Source organism: Lepidochelys olivacea (genome assembly GCF_965140295.1).
Source record: "Lepidochelys olivacea isolate rLepOli2 genome assembly, chromosome: 2".
Classification (NCBI taxonomy): Eukaryota; Metazoa; Chordata; order Testudines; family Cheloniidae; genus Lepidochelys; species Lepidochelys olivacea.
The window spans coordinates 60,298,197-60,319,071 of NC_140412.1; the positions used below are offsets into that span (position 1 = coordinate 60,298,197).

The window sequence follows — 20,875 nt, forward strand, 5'->3', positions numbered from 1 at the left end:
CCCAGAATCCACACCCCATACCCTGTCCTGAACCCCGAACCTCCTGCCCCAGGATCAGCCCGGAGCCCCCTCTCCCGCCCTGCACTCCGAACCCCTCAGCCCCATCCCAGAGCCCGCACCCCCTCCCACACCACAACCCCCTGCCCCAGAAAGTGAATGAGAGTGGGGGAGAGCGAGCAACAGAGTGCGGGGGATGGAGTGATGGGGCAGGGCCTCAGAGAAGGGGTGGGTCAGGGACATGGCCTCAGGGAAGGGGCACGGCAGGAGGTGGGGCAAGGGTGTTTGGGTTTGTGCAATTAGACAGTTGGTACCTCTATGTGGGACTCCTTACATCTCTCCTTTGAGTAGTCTAGTCTGCCACAATACTGTATATGTGACCTTTAAAGATGCACACTTTGCAGGAATGGGCCCATGGTGAGTCGAGTTCATTACCCTTTCACAGATGCTCTTTTCACCCTGCAAACTTGCATAGAAATGTGTATAGGAAAATATTCAACTAAATATAGACAAAGAGCAGGGATTTAAAGATACAGAATTTAGGAAAGTAACTGCTCAGTTCTGCTGCTGCTACTACTGCTGCCGCAGTACATTACTGTCAACGCTGGGACTTGTGAAGAGCAGACGGTGATCTTCCCTTACATTCCTGAGACGCTGATTGTGATCTCCCCGTGCCATAGAGCCAGACCCTGTGGATAGGATCCCACTGATCATTACATACAGTTCAAAGCAAATACAATTTATTAAACAGCAATCAATTAAAAAAAATAAGGAAAAAATGGAGAAGGTTAAAGGAAAATACATAACCCCACTCTGTGGCATGGGGATATCACAACCAGATAAGGGAAATTCAGTTTGTTCCTCACAAGTCCCAGGCCTCCTTCTCAGGCCCTGGCTGTGCTGCAGGGATGCTGCAGGTCAGACACTTGCTCTGGCAGTGGCCACACGCCCTCAGGTTTTAGATGGTAGGACCCTTCTTCCCAGCATCGCCCCTGCCCTGTCGGGGTTACGATCCCCCTCCAAGTCTGACCTGTGAAGCCTCTTGGCTGGGGGCATCTCCCTGCACTGGGCCCACTGCCCAGGGTCCCCCTTGCTCTCCCCAGCCGCTCACCTCACCCGGCTCCGGACTGCTCCAGCCCCAGCTCCAGATTCACTCTACCTCAGCACTGTGCTCTGTCTCTAGCTCCCTGGGCTGCTTCTCTGGACCCTCTGGCTCTGGTTTCTACAGCTCTCCGGGCTACTTCTGTGCCTCTGCTCCCAGCGCTGACCTGCTTCCTGGGCTGCTTTTCTGGCTCCTCTGGCTCTGGTTACTACAGCTCTCCTCCCAGCGCAGGTCTGCTCTCCAGGCTGTTTCTGTGACTTTGCTCCCAGCACAGCTTGGGCCCCTGCTCTCTCCTTAGCTCGGCCCCACTCTGTCTGACCCAGGCATTCCAGCTCACACAGAGGATGGGATCCCCTGGCCTCCTGACTCCCTCATTAGCCTGCCCGCCCTGTCAGTCAGGTTGACCTGAAGTTTCACATTGGCCTCTCTTCATTGTTCCAGGGGACTGTGAGTGTCAGGGTCCTGATTTCCCATTGACCCTTCCCCTTACTTTTGGTACTGGGAGCTAGCCAACCAAAAAACCCCCCACTGAGTTTTAGTAAGAGACCAACAGTCCCCTTACATACAGCAAAATACAAGTAGGAGATGAGACTTGCTGGTATTAACAAGTTACAATGATCTGCCATCTGCAGCTCTCCTCACTGCCTGTGTACCTTGCCATCTGGAGACAGTCCTCGGGGCACACATGCAGATTATGTCAGACAACAGGACAATGATGTTGTACGTGTCTAAATTGGGGAGGACCTGAAGGGTACCAGATCCCAGGGAATGTCCAGTCTGGTCATATGAATTAGGAAATTTTGTCAGATCAAAAAATTCAGCCTGACTGCTCAGGATATTCTAATGGAGACCATGTCCAGTAGCCAAAGCTTTATCCCAGAGCAAAAGCTTATGGGAGGAAGCATTACTGCTACTGGAAATTTTCTTCCAATTGCCCCACAGATAGAGGTCTCTGAAACTGCATCTGCTAACCAGATCTCACAATCACAAAACAAAAAGCATTTCTTTGGTTCCCATGCAAGAATGCAGCAAGGAGAGAGGACTTTTCAAGTCTCTGGATACGTTCAGAGTTTCTGTTCCTGCGTGTGCCTCTCTCAGTACTGCAGAAGTTCTACTGAAGGTGATGAACAACAAACCAGGAAGATGCCTGTTGAGGCTCCCCACACTGGCTGGCCCGTCTGTGATTCTACTGTATTTTCAAGCTCTCAGTGGCCCAGCTTAGAAGATGCTATTTCCCATATGTGAAAAATAATACGTCTTTATTCCCCATTCATAAAAACAGATTAATTTTGATTTCAAGAACAGGTCATTATGTTTATTTTATGTATGTGTGTGCGTGGAAATAAAGCCACATTATTTCCCTCTTCCCACTATACAGGTATCAATTTGCACACACTATAGCAACAATTCCTAATTTGTGGGTCACAACCCCAAATCTGGTACCTACAAAGATGTTTTCCATCAACTGGAAATCCCAATGAGATTTTATGAGTCCCATCTCCTTCATGACATTATACATCATACATTGTATAATGTACTGTTGTGCTAGGGGTTGAGTGAACCTGCGTGTGTGTGTGTGTTCTTCATTCAGGATAAATGTAAAAAGCTATCAAGCACGTTTATGGAATAGATAGCTGGAACAATAGAGGCGACCCCCCAAAACATAGGCCACATGCAATGCTGCACAGGAATCTGAGCTATGTGGGTGGAGGGGTTTGACTGCAGGCTGAATGCAAATGGAGGGGACCATATGAGGGAAACTGAGAGATTGACCATGGAGACAGACAGAGAAGGCAGCAAAGAAGAAGTCCCAGAGACAGCCAGAGAAGCACGCGGGTAGCCTGACTCTGAAAAAAAACAGTGAAAGACTTTGGGTAGAGTGCTGGCTGGAAAGAGGCTTGGAATTGTGAGCAAAGAAACTGTATCCTGCTGTTTGATTCCTACTGTGTTCAGGGTAACAGGACTTTATGTACATTCCTTGTAAAATACACAGAGTTGCATCAAAGAAACAGCTGACTCCATCAATTTCTCCTAATTGAAATAAGTAATTCACAAGGCCCTGAATATTGGCTAGCTGCTTGAGTTATAAGGGGAAACATTATTATACACTATCATGCACTCTGTGGTAATTCCCAGCTTCCTGCAAAATTTTATTTTAGATTTTATTTCACTGTTCTGTATAACTCTAGGACACATGGGAGGTGAATTTTACGTATTTTGCTTCAATGATTCTACACTAAGAAGGCAAACATCTTCTATTACAAAGTATGTGATTTGCATAGTTATCAGATATATTGTGCTCAAAATAGAATAGAGAATCATTTATGTTGGAATCCTAAAAGAGTTTGTTACATTCCATAAGTCTTAGACCTCCTGATGCCATGGCATAACCAACTCTAAATATTTTAAAGGAACTGAGCTTTGCCCACGTGGGGTCATAAACAGAAAAATGATGACTCATATGTAGAAAATAATGTATCTTTATACCTTTCAAATAAGCAGAATGATCTATTGTTGAAACTGCAAAAAAAAAATGACATGCCTTGGGGACAAATCCTGGTTCAATGTGCAAAGGGTATGTACATTTTCTATGCATGGGAAAACTATGCAGGGATTGTGGAGAACAGAACATTCCTTCAATCCAGTGGTGAGGCATATGTACAAGCAGGTTGCAGTGGTTTCAGCCCTCTGTGAACCCCTAAGCAAGTTTCCGAGTCAGCAGTTCCAGTAGGTGAACAGAGAGATTTACTACATCCTTGCTACTCTCCCAGCATACCTACAATCCCCTCTCCATGGTCTTGTGAAGACAGCTGCCAGAAAGCACTGTTCTGTGTGCACTTTCTTTTCTACATGGCCTCTACAGCCTGGCCCAGTGCCCAGTGGAAATGGGCCCCTGTTTAGCCGTAGAAGGGAGGCCAGGGCTTGACCCTTGTACAGAAATTTCCAAAATGTCTGAAACTAAAAGAAACAAGTCTACATAATAGCTCTAGAATCTCTTAGACTAATAATATAGGATTGTTTATAATCACTGGATGGCCATTTATTACGCTGCACGGTTAAATAAACCAGTGATTAGAGAAGACACAAATAAAATAGATTAGACAGACAGATCTAAGGGCTCAATGGGAAAACTCACTATGCTCAATGACAGGATTAGCCCTAAGATAAGAAATATGAATTTATTATTTGTGGACTAACAGCCCCAAAAGTTGTACAGTCATTACCAAATCATAGCAAATACAAAAATGCCCATAATTATGTAAGTTTAGTGGTTAATATCTTTCTAGAGCATTTAAGGGAAAATATGCCAAGAAGGACTTCTTGAAGATCATATAAATATTTTAAACACTTTTTTTCCTCAGAAAATTATGAGAAAATCATTTCCTACATGTTGTCCAAGTTGTGAACAACAACAACTGCATATACACAGGACAACTAAACTGGCCTCCTTTCCTATAATTGACATGGTATGAAAATAGCTTGACTTTAAAGATATTTAAAAATTACATATAAATAATATAAACTTGTGAGCTGAAATTAGGTCAAGTTTGCATGTGTGTGTAAGATATCAGATCGTATGCTGTACATGACAAAAAAGAAAATATAGCTTTTTATCCATCTGGTACCATGCAATAGGTAACAATAGCATCAACTTTTTAAAGAGTTATATAAAAGCAGACTGTCAGAACTAACTTAAGTATTATTAATTGAATTTCTTGTTTTTTGAAACTGTTTTTGGCCCTATATGTTTTTACATACTGTATTCCTCCTAGGTTAACATGGCTGATTGTTAGATACTTATCCCCTAAACTGGAATTAGTTGAGTTAAATCAGATGAGCAATAAAATGTATAATACAATTTTTAACAATATAATTTCCAAATTGGTGAACCATGTCTGATAACATTGCAGAACAGGCACATTTTTGAATGTCAATTATCATGTATAGCAGAAGTTACTGAAATACATGTGTAAAGAAACCGAGTAGCAAATAACATAATTATGTCTCACCAAGCTCCACATCTTGGTCATCTGTTAGTACGAGAATAATGTTGGGTCTGATATTTTTTCGCTCCTGCTGCACACGTCCTCTGAATCTTGGGGATTTGACAGTAGTACAGAGACTTCTTAGCAAGTCAGTACTGAGCACAGTCAAAAGGAGTGCAAAGCAATAATATTTCATTGTAGTTTCAATATCACAAGCAAAATAATTGCCCCAAAGTGTCTGTTCCTTAGTTTTCAAGATCTGTGGAGAGAAAAAGATTAAAATTGAAATGCTGCCGAAACAGTGAATAAACTGGCAAAAACGTTTGGAGAAAGGTGATATTCAGAAGTCAAAACTAGCAAATACAGAGTAGTGTGACAGCAACTCACGTAGATTAATAGTAGTTTATACTAAGTCATCTTCTGAGAATACACTGAGACATTTTGCAACTTCACTTTTCATTTTACTTTTGCTCCAAGTTAGTCTATGTATTCATACAACTTCCCACGTACACCTCACACTTCACACCACACACCCCTTTTTTGTTTTCAGCACAGTGTTCCTTAAATGCAGTACCTGGGTGTAGTAATGAATTGCTATGATGCAGAGATGTTCAGAACATCTGTAGGAGGAGCTCTAAAAGAAGGTAAAAGCAGAAGACGTGTTAGTCAAAGACCTCACAACTTATTGTGCTCTGAACTAACTCTCCAGAATTGCACATCAGAGCAATTCTACTAAACGAGAAAAATAGAAGAAATCTACGTTCACCATTGCTTACATAATGGCATATCTTCCTGGTTGGTTAGACGGCACCTTTGTGTTTAGAGGTAAGTGAAATATATAATCTTGTCATTGCCATATGTCTTTGTACAAAATTTATAATCATCCTGTGAAATTCTCAGAATAAGAAGTGTTAATTTCAGCCGGATGACACCTGGAAAGCAACAGAATTATTTTAGGTTAACTCACCTGCATGAGATATTAAACACTCATGAAGCAGACAGAACAGCATGGCTGTCATTTGTAATCTGCATTGTATCACCACACTGAAAAGTCATCTTTCTACTGACAGAGATCTCAGCTTAAGTGACATCCAGACAATCTTACCCAGCATTGTGAAAGCACGTAACTGTCTCTCATCAATCAACGATGGAACTGAGTGCATCATCTATAATGCACAGTACCTCTGGCAAACCCTTCTCCTCAATGCTCCCTTTTCAGATTCAGCTCAGTATGCTTCTCAGAACCCCTCTCCCGGTGCTTGTCAGTCAAACAGCCTTGCTATTGTAAGACTTGATGCAAGCACCGAAGTTTTGCTTTGCTGCAGCAGATCTAAACCTGCAACTGAAAATGATTGATTGGTCTTGGGACTAAAGGTTAGCCACTTACACTTCAACATTTTTTGCATGACTGACTGAAGCCCTGTGAAAACATCACATTACACAGTATGGGAAAAAAGCTTGGAGTAATGCCATCTCACTTTAGGGCATTAACTTGCTGAAAGCATTTTTTTTTATTAATTTTTATTTTGGGACTACAGATAAACTGCAGAAGCCTCATAATTTTTTTTAAAAAAACAAGTCACACGGGAAAGTCTGCATGGGAATTGGGCTGCCACGGCCTTAATTATAAGGGAGCACTCTTCCTCAGAAGGTCAGCACTCTCACACCTGAGACTTCATATTTAAACATGCAGCATTAGCTAGTAGCAGACAAACACCTAATTTAATGGGAGCACTCCATAACAAGAGAAAAAGGGGCCCATCACTCATCTAAAAATACAACAAAAGGTGATATACATCTTGTGAGGGAGAACTTGACACAGACTGCTAGAAAAGGGATACTGTGCTTGTTTTCACACACACCTGTTATTTTAAAAAAAGAAAAGGAGGACTTGTGGCACCTTAGAGACTAACAAATTTATTTGAGCATATGCTTTCGTGAGCTACAGCTCCCTTCATCGGATGCATTCAGTGCATTTTTTTTTCCACTGAATGCATCCGATGAAGTGAGCTGTAGCTCACGAAAGCTTATGCTCAAATAAATTTGTTAGTCTCTGAGGTGCCACAAGTCCTCCTTTTCTTTTTGCGAATACAGACTAACACGGCTGCTCCTCTGAAACCTATTATTTAAAGCTTCACAAGATATCCTATAAACAGTTTCATACTGCTCACTCTGCAGGCTGTAATGACACCAGAGGAGTGTGAATGTCTTTCAAACAAAAATCCAAGTGTCTGTTGCAGAGTAATCCTGTCTTCCATTGTCTGTTCACCAACAAACATTCTGGTCTATGATTGACTTTAGGGCAATGCAAAGCCAATACACAGGGATCGGCATTTAGTGTTAAATACCATTTCAGTGATTACAGGACATTCAGATAAGTAGACTGTAAGTCTGTAATTAGGCTGGAGTGACTTTTAAAAATACTTCAGTTTCCACATATTTGTTCCAACTCACAGAAAAGCTGACAAAGAACAGGATCACTGAAGAAATAAGCATTCTTCTGACAGACACCACAGGCTTTTGATGCAAAAGCAAAAATATAATTTCCCTAACTGTCTGATCTTTAAATAGCAAAACTTTGACTCACCTCACAAAGCTGGAAAAGATGTGTGAAGTGAGAGTCAATGTTTCATTTCTTATATCAGTTGTACTGTACAGCAAACTTTTTCAGACAATGTTGACCCAGAAAGTGCAGTCATCCTGACTGCACTGAGCAAACATTGGCACCAACATGTTTGAATAATCCCCCGCAGTATGAACTTCGAGTTCCTGACAATTACACCTCAGTGCTAATAAAATTTAGAACAGTCCAAACCAACATTACCAGCTATTCTTCAACTTGTTTGGGCTATACTAGTCAGTCAGTGAGGAAAAAAAAAATCCTTTAGCCTTAATTTTTTATTTTATTAAGCAAACATCCTAGTCAGACAATTCTTTTCTAGAAATAAAAGTATGAAGTTACTTTCCAACTATTTAATTTCTTTTTCTCTTGATAAGGGAGGACAAATGACTGAATTGAGCTAAAACTTAAAAAAAAGTGACTCTTGCGCAAAAGCACAGAAATGCAATCGTTGATCACTCATAGAGCTCTGAATAACGGTACCCCCCCCTTTTTTTTTTGTACAGACAATTCTTTATTCAAAAGTGACCTTTTAAAACCTTCCATCCTCTCACAGGCTGGTTTCCAGCTCCATAAGGCAATGAAGTACAGAAGAAAGCAGACAAAATGCAGAGCTTGATAGAGGAGACAAGGATGCAATGTTTGTGTTGGATACTCTTTCGGAGCCTACGAGTGTCCTTAGAGACATAGCAGTTTGTCTTGAAAAAGTCAAAAATAGGAGAGATTTTTAAGAGAGACCTTTTTTCTTTACACATGGCAAGTAAACTTAAAGGACTGTGCAATATCCAAAAGTCAAAACTCGACTACAAGTTCCCTTTTTCCAGGCAGGTAAATGAGAACACTGATTGTAATTTAGATCGAAGCTATATGGAAAGTTTAAATATTTTTTATCAGTAGAACATACATAATGACAACTGAAATCTTAGGAAAATGGAAAACAAGAGCAAAAGAAAATTTAAAAAGACCATCTTTCCTCATTTGGATGTAATTTTTAGTTCACAGTCACTCTTTTTTTTTTTTTCATTTGAATATTAGGTCTTAGCTTGAGTTCACCTTTCTAACACTGGTGCGACAAAAATGAAAACTTAGCACTTCTGCTGGCATCCATATTGGTATTCTCAGAAGACAGGCTACGACTGATGGACATGAAGAATGAACTGCCCCTCATGCAACCCTTGAGATAATTCCTTCAGGGGAGGCTTAAACTAGATCAGTGTAGCAGTGGGAGGAGACTTGTGCTGCCACAGTTTGTGGTATGGGTAAAGAAGGCTTCCCTCTCCAGGGCTGTCAGTAGGACAACATCACTGGAAGGGAAAAAGGGAGGAAAGGATAATGACTTTACAAGCAATTCTCACATTTTGGCCAAAATTGTTAGGAGTGACTAGTGATTTTGGTGTCCCCACTATTTAGTGCCTGACTCAATATACCATAGAGGAGGGCTGATTTTCAGAAAGAGCTGAGCACTTTCCCTCTGAAAACTGGACTTCTTTACAATGTCTCAAGTTGGGCACCCAAAAACTGAGGAACCATATATCACTAGTCAGTTTCAAAACTTTATCAATACCAGTACTATCCTGGAAATGTTTTGGCTTTTTGATTCTAACATATTTCTTGATAGTACCCCCTTGCAAAGAATATGAATAAAACTCTTGCTAGAATTCTCTAGGTTTAAATGCCACTTTTCATACACTTTGTATAATATCAATTACCCACTAAACATTCCTAAGTTTCTTTCTTCATTGTATACTTTAGAGGCCTAAGGGCAACTCCACAACCAGAGTCCTGGAGAAGAGGCCTCCAAACATCATGAGTCCCCAGCCTGCCTTTTTCTGGCAGAGGGAACCTGGCTTACTTGTATGGATCACTGATATGTCCCTAAATCTAAAGTCAGGCTTGGAGATAGTGAGCTAAGAAGCTGTGTGAGTGCCGGTGTGTATGATCATGTCACCCTCCAGTGGCTTTTCCACAGACATGGTAACGGAGCTACTTCTACCAACTAAGGGGGGAATCTCCTGTATCACAGGTGGTATGTCCTGTGGTTTTGGAGCATTAGAACAAGGACTGTAGTCCTGGCTCTCCAGGTACATGTGCTCTATCTAATAACTGTCTGTTGGCTGCAGCGTGTAAATTAGTTTCAATAAGAATCCTAATGCAAGAGGCTTCTGCCCTCCTTATGTACTGGATGGTTTTGTGATTTAGGGTTCTATTCCCATCCTTGCCACAAAATCCCACTGGACAAATCAGTCTCTCTGTATTTTAAATTTCCCTGTCTGCAAAAGTGGGTTAATTAAATATTGGTACTATAAATGCATGTTGTGAACCTTAACTAACATTTTGAAGGTGCTTTGATACCCCATGATGTAAGGTACTATGAAAAAGCAAAGAAATTTTTATTAATAGTAGTAAGGATACTAAGGATTCCAATATTAAATAAAATATAATAAACACCCATGGCATAACCATGATGGCCTCACCATATTACATATTACAGGCTGCTTCATCTCCTCTACAAGATAGACCACCCTTAATGAATGGGGAGGAGGAGAAAGCCAAAACACAATCCCAGACAAATTATCCTCATAGGACGTTCCAGATGAAAACAAACCAACACCACTCACTATGAGAAAACAGTCCTTCTTGACCTCAAGTATGGTGATCAGTATAACTCTCTGGATGTTAGTGTAGATCAGCTGACTCAACAGGCTCTAAGTTTAACAACCTTGAAAGGAATCTGACCCCAAAACCCCAGCTTTCCCAGTTTCAATAATACCAGAGCCTTCCTGAGAGAAAAGAAGAAGAAGAAGAAGAAGAAGAAGGTATGGGGATGCTAACGGTATTTTATAACTGCCTGCAGAGGCCACTCAAATTGACTGGTGGGGCTTCTAACCTGCCAGGCCCTGCATGGCAAGTCTCACACCAAAATCTGACAGACCTGGATGGATGGAAAAGAGCACCAACTTGGTGGTGGCTTGGCCAACCAGTCTCCCAGTGGAGGTCAGACTCCATGCTTCCCACCTATCACTTTCAGTCATTTGTTTTAACACAATGCAAAAACCCAACAGTGATTCTGAAATATCTGTACTGACTAATTCTGTAGTACTTAGTTATGCACAGCACTCATTTAACTTAATGCAGAGAAGCTCCAGGATGGGGTAGAAGAGGTCTAATTCACCCTCAACACACATGCACAGCTTCTATTAATCTTTAATGTACAAACATCAACGGGAGATGAGACCCCTTAGTTTTAGTATTTAACACAATCTGATTTATAACAGGTACATTGTTAGAGACTTTGCCTGGATCATGAAATTGTTAATCATACAAGTATAAAATTATATAACAAAAGGTCATGTGAGGCTATTTGTTAAATTTGCATCAAACCAACCTGGTAGTTCAGAAGACTTTACTCTTTTCAAAACATATTGCCTTGATGGGCTGTAAGATTGTACAGCAGTAATAAAAATAAGAAGTCTGCATTCTAGTGTTATATTCAAGTATTTCAGTTTAAAAATGCTGACAGAGATTACTATTATGAGTTAAGTAGTGCTAAGACCTTTCTCAAGTCCGACACTTATATCTGCTCCTTAAAACAAAACAAACAAAAAACATAGCAATCCCTTACAGGCTATCAGGCACAACAGAGTAAAGCAGCATTTCAATTTCCTGTGGGATATCAAGCCTGAAGCCATGGAAAATACTTTTACAGTACAACAAAATCAGGAAACAGCAGGATCCACTACCTTCTCTTAAAGGTTAATCCACTAATCTTACTTGTAAAGCATAGGATTTATAGCAAACACAAAGTATGTAGTTGCTATCTAGGTCTAGCCTCCATCTATTTGATAAATGATATATTTTGTCAGTCAATCAAAGTTATCTGCTCACCTTCAAAATATAATCGGTCCATTATTATGATGTTTTATCAGGCTAGATTAATAGATCCACTAATTATAATGTAAAGTAACTGCAGGCTCTCAGAGATTCATAACCTACATTTTAACATAGTAATTTCACAAACAACTGCAGACAGGAGATTGCCACTAACCGATTTGAAAAAGGGAAAGCCTGGACTCATCTGAAAGCACACACATTTTCTAATCTACTTCTAGAATTGTGTACAAGATAAAAAGCATCTTTATTAGGAGAAAATTTCCAGGAGCTCTACCATAGTAATCTTGGGGCTTGCCAAATTTCAATGAAATTCTCAAAATGCATAGTTGTATGAGAATCAACTTGCTTGGCAAAAAAAAAAAAAAAAAAAAAAAGGCAATTTTTACTTCAGTACCATAAAACTAGAGTTGAATCAATCCTTAAAAAATTCAAAACAAATCAAGCTTTATCTTTTATATTATCTATACACTACATGAAACAATAGTTTAAGGGAAATTTCTAGCATATCTATCACAAGAAAAGTGCCTTTTTGTTAAGTTACAAACTTCTATTAACTCAATTTCCTACATTTATTTTCTCACCATCTAATTTACTTTATTTTAAAACTTCATATTTCACACAAACAAGAAGTGCACTTGTCATACAAAGGAGGCTGATATAATTAAGCAGATGACGTGCCCCACAAGAAAAACCAGCCATTCATGAAAGCTGGTCACCAGAGGCCATTTCAAACAATGCATATTTCAAGTAATCTAAAGTAATCCCTTCTCTCTACTGATTTGGTTTCCAGGCAGTCTTAAGCACATGTGTGCAGAAAACAGGAGGCTTATTAAAACCTGATGTTATATTGGAAGCTATAATGCAATAGGCTTATGATTGAATTCCCTGTCTGTGAGCCTTCAAAGAGAAAAAAAATCAGTTAAAGTTATACGCTTATTGAATTTATGAGCGCCATGATCTATGTAGTTTATTAGCATTTGCTAAATAATTAAGACAAAGAAAAGTAATTAGATGTGCACTAGGTTTTGAACAGACTTCTAATATCAGATTTTGATCTTTTTAAAAAAGTTAATTATATCTTGACTTTCCAGCTACAAGCTAGCGTCATTGGCAAAACACGCCACGTATTTTTCAACTATAAACAGTGATCTTTGTGTATGAAGGAATTTAGGTAATTTTAAAATTCCTTTTTAAAAACCACATATCTTTTCTGTAACCCTGCTCTGTTCAACAGAGTGGGACATTATTAAAACATACTGTACAATAACATACTAAGGAGTCAGTGATCCAGTAAGTTGTCTTGAATCAGGAGATCATATCACAGCAGTGGACAACAGGGACACAGTTTTTATATTTTAAGCAGAACTGGGGTACATTTAAGTATGACCTGCATGACTTGGAAATTGTGTAGAAATATACTTTAAATATGTTCTTTCCCTTAGAAAATAAAATAAAGGACACTTTAAATTCACAAGGCTTGATGTTTAGATTGGTCTCAATATATTCCCTCAAAGAACTGCATCTCTGATCTGAGGACTTTTAAAAAAAAAATTGCCAAACACTTTGCTTTTTGTATACAAACGCACATAGTTATTTACTAGTAGCTTAATTTGAATATACACAAAACATCTTGTTTAGTACAAAATGCACACATATATTTATGGCATTATATGCACACTAGACACACACTAGGCAGAATATGCTGACATCCATATTGTAATGTATGTTTAGACACATAACACATATACGTGCCCATAAGAGACTGTATTTTATTTATGTAAACATATAGTAGCACTTCTTGTACTTTTGAAAAAGCACCTCATACGTACACCTAGATGTAACGTATAATCGTGGGATTTTCAGAAGGGCCTAAGGGATTTCAGTGGGAGCTGGCATCTAATTCCATTAGCTGCTTTTGAAATTCTCACCCTTATACATTAGAATTACTAGATTAATTGATTTTTAATATACATACAGACATAGCATTTGTGCACGTCTATATCTGTCAATATACACACACTTGATACATTATAGAGTATCTAGGGCATCCACTGATTTTCTCTGTGGCTTCCCAATTGAAGGCACAATCCTGAAAACCTGTGGTCATGCGAGTAGTTCCATTAAAATTCAAATTAATCAGTAATCCCAATCAATTCAAACTGAATTTAATTGGACTATTAGACTGAGTAAGTGAGTGCAGAATCAGGCTCTTAAAGAACTTTTTTTTAAGCAGGATCTTCCTTATCAAGTAACCTTCCAATTCTAACATGCACACCTCAACGTACATAAGAACGTTATGAAAAGAACAAGAGGTGCATGAAGTTCCTATCTGATAAGCCCTACAATATAGAGAAATCAGCATATTAATAATAGTAAACAGACGGTCAGAGCAAACAAAACAATCTGTTACAGAAAACAGATGCTTCATATCCTTTTCCATAAAGCCCAGTCAGTGAGGAAGGTGCACTGACTCAAGGGATGGCTGCTCATATCACCAGGTGTATCAATGTCATTTTTAATTGCCTTTTTTATAATATAGAGGGCCCAGGCATTCTCTCAGCCTCCTCAGCTACATCACCAATAGGGGTTCAAAGGTAAATGAGCATCCCAGAAAGCAAAGGACTTTTATCCACCTTAATGATAATTCTTCCGACCCCGCAGCACTGCTATTATCCTACAATCCCCATTCCCAACATTAAAGCCATGCTCATAGCACACACCTGCAAATGCTTGGAGGGGATTCTTAAGAGTGACCTGTAACTGACCCACCACTAGGAAATTTAGAATATCATCTCCACTGTGCCTATAGTCCAGTGCCAGAAGGAATGGCATTCCAAAACTTCATGCCACATCACAGCATGTGAAAAAATAATATACATCACTCCTGTATTAATATTTAAAGGGATGCTCAGCTGCTTTTAGATCACGTTTTCAGACTTGGTGTCTAAAGCTGGACACTTAAATCCACATTTAGGACCTGATCCTACAAACACTTAAGCTCATGCTTAACTATGCAAATGAACAGTCCCATTGAAGTCAACAGAACTTGACTTTGGGGGAGGGGAAGATGGAAGGGTAGGATTTTTTCTTAAATTGGAACTGAATTGGAACTCTCATGAAGGGGGATACTTTCTTGAATCAGGACCTCTACGAATATTGTAGAATGAGTTACCACCAGTATTATTTGCAGCAAAAGCAAATTATATGTAAATATTGGGATTGTGAATTTCATAGATGTAATTTTTTCCATAAACCAGATTCTAAAAATGTTATGCTCATCCAACAGAGAACAGAAATACCCTGTTCAGCTTCCTTGTCAAAACAAAACTAATCAACACAATGTGAATTCTGAATATCAAATACTCAAAGAACTGCTTGCGTGCAATCTACAGACTGAGGTCTAAGAGACGGACTGATTTACTGAAATCATTCCATTAATGGTTTTGAATCACAAATGAATTTGAGACACTCACAACTGACTGGTACACATATATGCCGCCCGCCCGCACTTTGAGAGTGGAAATACCTGCATGTGTACTTTAAGAACAGTGATAGTATTACTGCAGGTATTTGCTCCTCCGAAGTGTAGGTGCACGTATGTATGTGCATGTGCAATTTTACAAATGTACGAGCTGAAGCACCATACAGGACATTTGGCTCAATAAGTTCATATGTGCAAATGTTTATTTCCAAATTTCTTGCTTATTAGGAGATGCGCCAATACAACAACGAAGAGATTTGACTGTACGACATCTTTAAAGATAGTTAATTGTAGGCCTGTGGGTGAGCCAACTTTCTACTAAAATGCCCGATAGAGCATCAGGCTGAATTTATTTTGTTAGCAACTACGGAACAGGAAAGCAATTTTATGCTCAAGTACCTGATTATGCATTATGAATGGAACTTGGAAACCAGTGCCAAGAATGGAAACTGTTAACCATTAGGGTGCAGCCTTTTAAATGATACAGTACAGGCCAGAGATGGGCAGGGCCAAATTCATCAAAAAACACTCCCAGCTAATTGGAGTCAAAGAGGCAAGGGGCAAAATTTTATATTCATGCTGCTTTCTTCAAGAGCTAGATCTTCAAGAGATGTGGCCTCCCCTTTGAGCTGTCTCCCCATTTATGACAATCAGTGTCAGGACACCTTAATGTATGGTTCTACTATGTAAAAAATATTTAAGCTAAATTGAACTGTCATTACAAATATCACACATCTTATACTGCCACAACCCCCTTGTCTGGATGGACAGTTTGGCACAAAGGTCCCTGTACTCTTGGTTAATCAAATAGCATTACTGGACTCACTATTTTAGTCCAGTCTACTTTGGTGTTCATTTAAAGGCCCCTTACTCTTAGGGATGAGTGAACTGGAAGTGAGTAAAATAAGAACCTGCTGAACTTTTGCCCCAAACTCAAACCATACCTGAATTTAACTTGACAACAATATTGCTGATCAATATTGCCTCTTTGTGTCCTTGTACTCCCCTGTCAGTCTGTCTGTATCCACCTGTTGTTTTGAGAGTAAGCTCTTTAGGGCAGGGACTATCTTCTGTTCTGTGTTTGTACAGCGCCTAGCTTAACGGGGTCTTGGTCTATAACTGGGGCTCCTAAGCAGTATGATAGTACAAATGATTATTTTTTATTATTAATTATTATTATTCTAAAAGAATGAATTACGCGTTTCAAAAGAATTTGGTTAACTCTTCCCCCGTCACAATTTTTCTACCTTGGTTCCTCCCAGGTTCAGAAATGTGAAATTAGATTAGAAATGCTATTTTCCCCATGTTTATGGTCTTGCTAGAAGCAAGAATTTAGCGATAGACAAATAGGCTAATGTTTGTATTTCTATGACATTTACATTACGGTGAGTCCTAATACTCAGATCAGACTTGGATCATCAAACAACATTTGAGTGCAGTGCCTCTTTTATTACCTTCAGACTTGGGATCCTCTCCCTTTGACTATGGAATTCCCTCTCCGCCTCCCTTGTCACTGCTTATAATTGTGCAAAAAGACAAGGTTATTTTCCCAAATAAAAAATGGTTAAACACTAAAGGCCATATTCTGCTCTCTGTTGTGCTGGAATGACTCTGGACTTAGACCACTGAAGTTGATGGAAGACTTCCCATTGACTTCAGTGGTTGTTGGATCAGATGCTTACGCAGGTGCAACTGAGAGCAGAATTCGGTTCAAACCATCTTTGCCTTTGCTATTGATAAACCTGGAGGAGTTAAAATATTCAGGCTTTGAAAAAGAAAATTAACTGTGAATAGAGAAAAGAGGAGTATTTGCAATCTTCTTCTCCCTGACTAACATGTAAATGTAAAGAGCACAGCTGGAATGAAACAAATGATCTGATTGGTTGTTGATGAGTCACGTAGGTATAAACGCTTCACATTTACCACACTGAATGCTCATAATATAGGAGCTAATTCATGTGCCATGAATACGGTTCTGTATATGGGGCTCTTTAAAATAAACAAGCAAATATGACTAATTTATCAGGATTGAAATGACTGTTTTTCTAATGGGACCCTCCACCCTCACGTGGTTGATTTTAAAGTGAAGTCTCCTCGTAGCCAACCTAGATGCAATATTCCATGAGTTCTATTTTACTCAATTAATCTGTTATTTCTTTCAAATATGGAATTTCATATTTAGTAGCACTGCTGACAAATTCCAGTTGCCTTTGAAAATATCACTCAAGCTGCTTTATTGGTTTGCTAGCAGACTGCAGACTTCTAGGGTCAATTCTGGGGACAATAAATAACAAGCATTTGCCAAGGATCTCTCACTAAATCAGAAAAATCAGAAGTTTAATATTTAATGTTCTAATTAAAACTTTTTTTTAAATTTACTTTGTTACCCTTCAAATCCATACAGGAGGAGTTAGTCTCCTGGCAGTAGGTCATTAAGCACTGAACTGGGACCCAGGAGAACCGGATTCTTTTCCTGCCCCCTCCATTGGCCTGTTGAATGGCCTCGAGCAAGTCACTTCACCTCTGGGACTCAGCTTCTGCACTAGCTGAAGGGGGATAATGGGAGTTGCCTCTTTTGCAAAGCGCTGTGAGATCTACAGCTGAAGAAGGCGATGTAGGAGCCAGGTATTATTGTTATCTGCACCTACATATTCAACTCATTTGCCAAATGTGTGTATTTCTATATCACAGTTGGTGAATTTTAACACAATTTTCTAACCATAATAAAGCGACTTATCTGTATGAATGCAGTGCCTAGGAACCATATTCACAGACCAGGGCCCCACTGCACTAGGCACTGTACTCACATGGGCAAGAGTCTCCTGGAGGCAAAGGGAAAATCGTAACCAGGCCTAGCTGTGTAGTTACCTTATTTACACCACAATGTCATCATGACTATTACATAAATTCCTATTACTTCTAAAGCCAGGATATAAGTTGATTGTACTTGAAGATGTCATTATGATCATACCACACCAGAAGACACTGTTTTCATGACAGCTAATGGACTTCTCAGGCTTTGTCTAAAGCAGGATTTGAAAGGTGTTAGCTAACGTGTTCCTGCAGAATCTTCTCCATGGCAGGAGTCGCTCTTGAAGGCAGCCGTGGCCAAGGGTAAATCCCGGTAGCACATGTCCATTGAGGTAAAGCTGTCGGGGGACGGAGCCGTGGTACCTTCATGCAGTATGCCCTAGCAACCAGGGATCCTGAGTTTTAGGGCTCATTTAGTGGGACGGAAACATTATCCCCCTGACAAGAACAATCAGGGAGAAACTCTGCAAAATTGACAAAATTGTTCTCCTCTTTATTGCCCTCCCATGGGTTTTGCTATGTGAGGATGTAGCCGACACTGAATATTAGTACCCAAAATCTCTGGACTGAAAGGGTCCTGTATTCTTGTGCAGTTCCATGCTGCAGTGTGTAGGAAATTATAACAATTTACTACACAGCAAAAGCCCAAGCAGTAGTACAAAATTCCCACTATGTGTCAAACAAAGAGAGCATGCAGAAGACTTTATTTTGTTTTCTTACCAAAGAGGATACCCTGCAAATACACCATACATTTCAAGCATCTCTACAGTGCTTTTCATCCAAGAAATTTAAATCTGCTTTATGAAATGTTAACTACATTAACTAAATACTTCAAACCACCTTAATACTCTCTTGAAAAGCACAATTCTTCTAGGAAACCTACATATCCTAATCCCCCACCTCCCAAAAGCAGAAGACAAAGATCATGCAAGCAACAAGACATGCACTTTAATTAGTCCGTCAGACACCAGCTTTTGTTCCACCCTCTTCCCCATCTTATTTTCTATTTAGACTGCAAGAGTCTAGGGGCAGAAACCTCATCCTCTTCTCAGTTGGTAAACTATCTACCAGACTTTTGGGCCTATATAAATATTATAATTAAAACATCCAAACACTTCAGTAAACATAGTGTAAGAATGGACTTGAAATCAAACAAGCATTATGTTTACTTGTCACATTATACCAGCTTATATTTCCATAATCTCTGATACAACATACTTCATTTACCTTTTTGTCAAACTGTTGTATCAACATTGCCAACTGTTTGTAAGAATCCTTCATGTTTTCACCGACTGTATTGTTTTCTCCGTTCAGGTTTTCATATAATATTGAGATACACATGCGATTTTCTATGGAACAGACTTGGAAAACAGGTTTATTAAAGCCCCTGGTTCTCAACGTAATGTTTATGAATCTGCAAATGAACCGCTCCAGTGTTTTAAATAACACTCATAACCCCTGGGTTATAGCAGTATAGTGGTAATGAGATACTCACTGCTCACCAAAGGAAACTACTGTAGTTTATACTTGAATAAGAACAAAATCCCCAAACTATAAATGCATAAATTTGCTACACACACACACTATAATGGAAAAGTAGGTTCTGCCAGGAAATTGTTCTTGATAAACCAACAGTTCTGGGCATTCTATGAACGAAGGAATGAATAAAAATACCTAGATAATACAGAATAGAGCAAGTCAGAAATTATCACCCTAATTGTAATCCATATTTCCCAGTCATTCTAATTACTCTAATGTTTAAGGATATGTATGTCTATTTATTGCAAATATTGTTTCCTAGCTTCTACGGTTTACAAATTCAAAGACTTAAAACAAATGGTATGATTTGTCAAATTAAGGTTGTGGACCTTATTTCCACATTGAACATTTAATATTCTGCCCAGTACCCCAAACTATATCTCCAATTGTAATAATCAAATGATACAGGTTTTAGTTTACAGGCGAGGACACCATGGGAGTGCAATCTTGGGAAGCAGATAATTGTAAGAAAATAACAAAGAGCAATTGCTAATTAGGTTTTCTTTTAGTGTGAAATTACTTGAAACAAAGGCAACTGATTGATCAGCACAGAACATATGTATCTCCTAGACAGTATGAGAAATGCCACAAGTTAGCATCTACTACATGCCTAAGGTTTATTGCTTAAAAGATAATCCTTATGCCATATGTTAGGGGAATAACCAGTGGTAAAGGACTTTTGGGCCTATATTTGTTTCTTCCTCTGGAAGGTCTACGATAGCTAATAATAGTACTACAATCTCTTATAGAGCATCTTCTATCCAAGGGCCTCAAAACACATAAAATATTAAGTGATTTAATCTCATCCCCGTGAAGTAAATACTATCATCCCCATTTTACAATAAGGAAACTGAGACACAGAAAGTTTAAGTGACTTGCCCAAAGACACACAGAAAATCTAGAACACAGCCAAGAAGAGAAGCCACAGATTGTATCTTAACACAGCTGCACTGAGTACTTTCAACAAAATGCTTTTTTGTCAACATATGCTGTTTTGTTGAAGCTGAAACATTGTATGGAGCTGTATTAATTCTGACTAAGTTTTTGACTGGAAAGTTTCTGCGGTCCAGAAATCCTGCCACTTCCTGAGAGACATGAACAGAAAACCCCAACCTTCTGGATCTGAAAATTGATGTGACAATACAATTGTGTCATGGAAACATTCAAAAGGTTGTTTTCATTCCAATGTGGAAAACAAAATTTGAAAACCTCAGAAGTTGTTGTGGAATGGAATTGTGGTCCTCTGGCCAGCTCCAATCTTAATGAAAATAAAAGTGAAGATCTTGGAGTTGCGCTGTATATAATGACAGAGACTTTAACTACAAGGCCTCCATTACATCCCAAAACACTATTGAGGATGCTATGCTAGAGAAACTTTCCAAAACTAGCACTGTTTTATAATTTGTTATGAGTCATTAAATGCCATGCTAGCAAGGACCACGAACCTG

The 20,875-nt window shown here is 39.3% G+C and overlaps 1 protein-coding gene across 9 annotated transcripts in view; it reads right to left on the minus strand.

Moving 5' to 3' along the window:
- Window positions 1–20,875, minus strand: part of SULF1 (sulfatase 1) — a 177,168-nt gene that overhangs the window by 92,529 nt on the left and 63,764 nt on the right. For 3 of the 9 annotated variants that reach the window (XM_084618082.1, XM_084618078.1, XM_084618080.1), the window contains 2 exons: window positions 5,660–5,719; window positions 5,110–5,344 (listed from right to left, as the gene is read on the minus strand). In XM_084618082.1, coding sequence (XP_084474208.1) covers window positions 5,110–5,281 — 172 coding nt within the window. In that variant the 5' untranslated portion in view covers window positions 5,282–5,344; window positions 5,660–5,719. Of the gene's footprint in view, window positions 1–311; window positions 330–5,109; window positions 5,345–5,659; window positions 5,720–5,861; window positions 5,970–6,190; window positions 6,372–20,875 lie in introns of those variants that run through there. The other 6 variants (XM_084618076.1, XM_084618079.1, XM_084618084.1 and 3 more) reach the window with 6 other exon arrangements.